This window comes from Taudactylus pleione, unplaced genomic scaffold (assembly GCF_031769625.1).
Source record: "Taudactylus pleione unplaced genomic scaffold, aTauple2 ptg000329l, whole genome shotgun sequence".
NCBI lineage: Eukaryota > Metazoa > Chordata > Amphibia > Anura > Myobatrachidae > Taudactylus > Taudactylus pleione.
Genome location: NW_028284730.1, coordinates 10,161,838 through 10,168,510, shown reverse-complemented (window position 1 = coordinate 10,168,510; position 6,673 = coordinate 10,161,838). Strand labels below are relative to the sequence as shown.

Genomic DNA, 6,673 nt, shown 5'->3' with positions numbered 1-6,673 from the left:
TGTAGATATTTCTAGGAGTCCCTTTAAGTTTAACTTAAAAACATATTAATGCTAAGTAATCAATGCATTACAGAGACACGCATGCTGCGAACACTGCTACAGTATGATCGCCCTATTACATTGCTGCCTGTGTATTTCCTCCTTGAGCCCTTATTCTCAGCCCAGCTGCTGCAGACAGACTCACTGTCAGAGGAGGCGGCAGCTGTCCCTTTAACCAGTGAGTGCCCGCTGGCCCCGCCCCCAGCTGCCTGACAGATTGGAGTCAGCGGCGGGGTCCGGGCTGTGAGTAGTTTAGAGCTCTTCCCCAGCTTGCAATGGTTCACTCTCCTGACCGCTTCATGGATCTGCTGAAGCTGCTGCTGTTCCTACTGTGCCCTCACCAGGTCTGAGCTGGGAAGACCACCACCCTCACCATGGCTCCCTGCCAGGAGGTCAACTTGTCGGACCTTGTCCTGAACAACAACAGCAGCAGCAGCAATGGGCTCACCTTCTCTCAGAAGTGGATGGTGGGAGCAGCCCTGACCTTCATGATCCTGCTCATCGTGTTTGGGAACCTTTTGGTCATTATTGCTATAGCCAAGACTCCAAGGTTGCAGACCATGACCAACGTCTTCATCACCTCCTTGGCTTGTGCTGACTTGATCATGGGGCTTCTGGTGGTGCCACCAGGTGCTACCATCCTGGTGACCGGGGACTGGCTGTATGACACCATCGTCTGTGAGCTGTGGACCTCTGTGGACGTCCTCTGTGTGACTGCCAGCATAGAGACATTGTGTGTGATAGCAGTGGACAGGTATATCGCCATCACATCACCTCTAAAGTACGAGATGTTGGTCACCAAGGCCAGGGCAAGGTTGGTGGTTTGCCTTGTATGGGCCATAGCTGCTTTGATATCTTTCCTGCCCATCATGAACCACTGGTGGAGGGATACATCAAATAATGTAGCTCAGAGATGCTATGCTGACCCCAAATGCTGTGATTTTGTCACTAACATGCCCTATGCCATTGTATCATCTACCATCTCCTTCTATGTCCCCCTGGTGATCATGATTTTTGTCTACGTCAAAGTATTTATAGTGGCCACCATGCAAGTCAACTTGATAGAGAAGGACAAAGTGAGGTTTAATGGGACACCTGTCCCCTCCACTAAAAACAGAAGGACTTCCAAAAGAAGACCCTCAGGGTTGTTAGCTATTAAAGAACACAAAGCCCTGAAGACTTTGGGCATCATCATGGGCACCTTCACTCTCTGCTGGTTGCCCTTCTTTGTGGCCAACATTATCAAAGTGTTCTGCAGGGATTTAATAGATGGCAATGTGTTCTTGTTTCTGAACTGGCTGGGCTATGTTAACTCAGGACTAAACCCCATAATTTACTGCAGGAGCCCTGATTTTAGGAAGGCTTTTAAAAAGCTCCTGTGTTGTCCTAGGGCAGGAGATCGGAAACTACATGCTTTATCTAAGGATCTGAAAAGGTGCCATTACTCCACCAGTAATCCGGACTGCAATGGGACCAAGCACATAACAGATGCTGAAATGGGCAATGGTAGCCTGAGCAGCAGCAGCCGTTGTAGTAGCAGGACTGAGGAGACTAGCCTGAAAAACGGTAATGGGAATTCCCACCTCCATGACCAGCCTGACATGTGAGCCATCATTCCCGGGAGTCTCATAGCGACCGGGTAACAGGGACACACACCTCTTTCTTACTGAACTGTTTTTGTTCCAGGATGATTTGACAAAAAAATATTTTTGCACATTACAAAATCCTGTACAGAAAACTTTTAGACAAAGAAATTATTCACTACTCATGAATTCGCTGTTTTGTGAGTCCATTTAAAAAAGAAATATATATATATATATATATATATATAAGTTATTGTGACTGACTGAAATGAAATACTCTGCAATATTGTATATGTTCACTTTACACTGTTTGGAATAATCCATCAACAGTGGGTCAATGTATGTTAGAATTGTGTTTTATATATATATATATATATATATATATATATATACATCCTATTTATCTGAGTTTAGGACTACTGTTTTACCCTTGGAGAGAGCACGTATATATTAGCATTAAATGGATTTTCTAGTAGATTAAAATGTACCTGAATGTATAACATTTAATTTACATGAGAAGACAATTTTGTTCATTCACATATGCCAATATATGATAATATGCGTAACAGTACAGTATTTTCAGGTAAATGAGATACATTATTGAGTCATTTATAGTCAGTTGGCCCTTGATTGCATTTATCAGCAATAAATCTGGTGCTGTTTTTTCTTAAAGTGCCATGTACTGTTTTGAAACAACTTGTCCTGCCAGTTTAATTGTCCATTCATTCTTCTCTGGACGAATGACATAGCAAGAAATAATGATAGAGAACTGTCTTTAAATATTTTACACCCATGACTTGCTGTGTCCCCCTGTCTAGCAGCAAGGGCATTTGTACTAAGTGAATAACCAATTAGTTTTAACAAACTTCTATTATTGCACAACAGTATCCAATAAATAAAATAAAAAACAGCATCAGATTTAATAAACAAAACACTTTACTATATAATTTTCCCAGGCACGTCTGTGTTGTCAGAGTTTTATGTATGGCGCTCTTCTATGTGTGTATGATTGTATGTACAGTATTCTGAACAACTGCAGAACACACATGGTCCAGTCAGTGACATAATACTAAACAAGGGAAGTACATTTAGTGCAATAATTGTTCCGCTGTGCACATGCTTACACAACCACGCACACATGTGTATAACATTACAAAAGAGTATTCATGTAAAAATTTGTATGAAAAATGTATATAACTTAAATATCTAAATTATGTATATACAGTATTAATGGAGTTAATACCTAACAGAACTATCTATTTTTCTATCTGTAATTAAACGTTTACCATGGCACAATGGACTGTTGTTGCACTTGGAGTGTGTAAGGTAAGGAAGGGGTTACTGAGTTATTAGTGAATTACGGTTGATATAATTTAGTACGTAGATGACAGTATATTAGTCGTTGATGAGGAGAGTGTGGAACATGTCAGCGATTAACACAGGTGTATCAGTGAGTTTTGTGTGTGTGTGCATATGTGTGTGTGCATATGTGTGTGTGTGCATATGTGTGTGGGTGCATGTGTGTGTGCATGTGTGTGTAATCACACTGGCACTTGCTTAAAAGTAAATTCGGTGACATATTAGATAGTTAATACATCTCTGTGTCCACTCAATATCCGTTTCAACTAGGTATATTTTTCATATATTTAATAACACGTGGCAACAATTAGTTGTAATCCGTAGCAACCATTTATGCTGTATATTTGTGTGGCAACCATAGACCGAAGTGCAGAATTTGTCTGCAGTGGGATAATAACATGCTCACATAACAGGGATGCAGCAGTGCAGTATATCTCATGTAATAAAACCTTCATCGTCCGGCTGCTGTGCAATATTCCACTCTGTCTCTCTCTTTGCTATTATAGCAAAATCATTTGGGAAACTTTTCCCCCAACTTTTATTACATCATTAACTTTGTCCTGCGGGAACAAACAACAACCCGACTCATGCCAAAGAAATTCCTCTGCTCCAGGGCAATGATTCCTATTTACTTGTCTTGCCTCAATACTCATGTGGCTAATTAATAAAAAATATATAATTTTAAGTTCCCATTAATTAATAAAGCGCAGGATAACTCAGTCAAATAAACTGGTTCCCAATTTCACCCAGAATAAACTGTTTATAGCTGAACTGTATTAGTGATACTTACTTCTCCCAGTAACATACCTACGCTCTCTCTGCATCTGTTCATTCCCCTTCTGGCTGTTATGGTACAGTTACTGTATCTGCACTCCTGTACCTGGTGCCATTTACTTATGTTCCCTAAAGAGCTGAGGAATCCCATCCTAATGTATATATTTTAATTTGTCATGTTTTTTTTGTGGATCTATTTTATTTTTATATTTAGTTTTTAGTTCCAGAGCTTGAGCATTTTTTATACTGTAGGTTACTTATGGTTTAGCTGGGAATTTTCTCTGCTTATACTGTAGTATACCTATACGGACATATATTGAATACCCTGTATATCTCATCTGCAGCCATCAAGCACAGGATCTGTGGTTTGTCCTTGCACTTCTGTTATAAGCTATTGAAAGGGTAAACGTCTGCTTAAAATGCTTCATATTGTCTGTATAATTTTTTACTTTACTCACACTATAACAGAGCAAAACACCCCCAGGACAAACACCCTCTCCTCCCCCATGGAGGTGACAGAAAGGTGCTTGGTATTTATGAGGATTTTATTGTTTATGTTTCTTCTTATCCCATTTAGGTGAATAGGCAGGCTTAGTGGGGGCACATCGAAAGTCTTGTATCAATTCATATAAGATCACAATAAAAAAGGTTGTACCTTACAGGTGTTACTAGAGAGATCATTGCCATCGGGTTGGGTACGGGATGCCAATGCTCATGATCCAGGCGGTCAGAATCCAGACAGCATCCCTACAGGGTTAGGATTCTAAAAGGTCGAAAGAAGAAACTGGTGTCGCTCGTAGCATCCAATCAAGTTGTAGCTATCATTCTCTAGAATGTACTATATGGGCAGCACAGACGGTGTAATGGTTAGCATTACTGCCTCACAGCACTGAGGTCGTGGGTTCGATACCCACTACGGCCTTAACTGTGTGGAGTTTGTGTATTCTCCCTGTGTGTGGGTTTCCTCCGGGTACTCTGGTTTCCTCCCACATTCCAAAAACATACTGGTAGGTTAATTGGTTCCCAACAAAATTAATCCGTGTGTGTGTGTACATGTGGTAGGGAATATAGGTGGTGTGTGTACATGTGGTAGGGAATATAGGTGGTGTGTGTACATGTGGTAGGGAATATAGGTGGTGTGTGTACATGTGGTAGGGAATATAGGTGGTGTGTGTACATGTGGTAGGGAATACATCCCATGTGGTCGCCAAAGCACACCCTGCACTGCAGAAATCATTATGAAGTCCAGTAACTGGGTAGGATCTCCCATATCCTGGCTTTAATAAAGTCAGCGGCCACCTTATTTGAAAGTGGAACGTTCCCTTTTTCACGTGATCTGGCTCTTTTAGTGGTTATTTTCTGTTGATTAAAGTGACAATTGTTAGAAAAAAAAACATTTACTTTTAGTCCACATTAAACACTTTTTTGCCCATTTTGGGTGGACTTTCTTTCACCATGTGAGAAATAAAAAAAAAACAACCGCATAAATAATTACTTATATTGTTGTTGTAATGTGCCCAACCCATTAAACAATGATAAGGAGAACTGGTAGCTAATGTGCAAAAATCATCTGAGAGCCTGCAATAAATTGTGTGAAATGCCTGCAGTGTTTGTGTGACTTCCATCCAATGGCACAGAGATGAATCTGAGCGCTACTCCAAATAATTATCAGATTTCCTCTGGAACAGACAACGTTAAAAAGATCTTAGTTAAATCTCATTGAAAAATTTGATTATTGTTATTTATTTTTTTTTTTTTTAATGTATTAAATAATATTATTTGTATTTGCCATTGTTTAAATAGTCTCTATTGATATATAGTTATTTTATAATTAAAAACAGAGTTTCAATTGATCGAAAATATTTTTTAATGCCCCAAATTTAACTTAGATATATTAATTATTTCACATCTTGAAAAATATTATTTAACCACAAATATAGATCTTTGAAACATAAGATATATAGGAAATGATTCAGAGTTGGGAATAGGGTAAGAAAGAGCCAGTAACTGTGCACCTTGATAAAACCATGCTGCACTGCAGCCGAGGCAGATGTACTGTAAAATGTTCAGAAAGTAAGATTTGGGAGGGGTGTGTCCAAACTGACATCTAAATTGCAGTGTAAAAATAAGACTGTCCAGCATCTGTGGGCTACATGCAAAAGCAGCCGGTATTTACCCTGCATGCAAATAAATAAATATATTTGCTCCCATTGCATTGCAACATGGTGTGTCCAGTTGTAAAGTTGCTCTTTTTTGCCTTACTCAGAATCAGGCCTCTATACGATACATTTGTAATAAGGATTATAAAAAAGATTGTAAAGTGACTTTAAGCAACCAGACAATTATTTTAAGGGAAGTTAAATTATACAATCAAATTTTTCTGTCATGAGTTTTGACAGCACTTTGTAGGCCTCCTTGTCCTATCATAAGACTTAAATTGGAAGATAAATGATCCATAATATAGTCTGGTGATTACCATTTGGCTTACGTACCACCTTATTTTACTTAAAGAGAGTATGGCTCAAAATATTTTCCTGCTCTTCTCAAGGAAAAAGTAAATCTTGTATTGATAATAATGATTTCACCTGCTGGCATTGCATTCTTACAGATATTCTTACATACTTTAATTCTTATTTGCCAATTCTCCAAAAACATCAGGAGAGTCAGAGGAAACCATCTGGACTCCAGAGAGAGCAGGCCCAGCTCCAGGTGAGCAAAACATGATGCATATTATATCAGAAGGCTCCGCCCATGTCCAGATCATGTGGATTGTGCTATCACACTTCTGCTGCTCAGTATTTACTGAGGTGGGTGGGGCTTAGTGGAGTGATGGCTTTAGCCCACTTCTTCAAGGCAAATTATGTCAAGCCCCACCCACCTCCTCTTTTCCTAACTAGACTCCACTTTTGATGAAAGCA

General features: G+C 39.5%; 1 protein-coding gene across 1 annotated transcript; it reads left to right on the top strand.

Annotated features, from left to right (window-relative positions):
- Nucleotides 1-279: 279 nt before the first annotated feature.
- LOC148509348 (beta-4C adrenergic receptor-like) lies at nucleotides 280-4,688 on the top strand. Its single transcript, XM_088443246.1, has one exon. It carries the CDS (start codon nucleotides 414-416, stop codon nucleotides 1,644-1,646), a length of 1,233 nt encoding a protein of 410 aa, XP_088299372.1. The 5' UTR covers nucleotides 280-413; the 3' UTR covers nucleotides 1,647-4,688.
- Nucleotides 4,689-6,673: the final 1,985 nt, after the last annotated feature.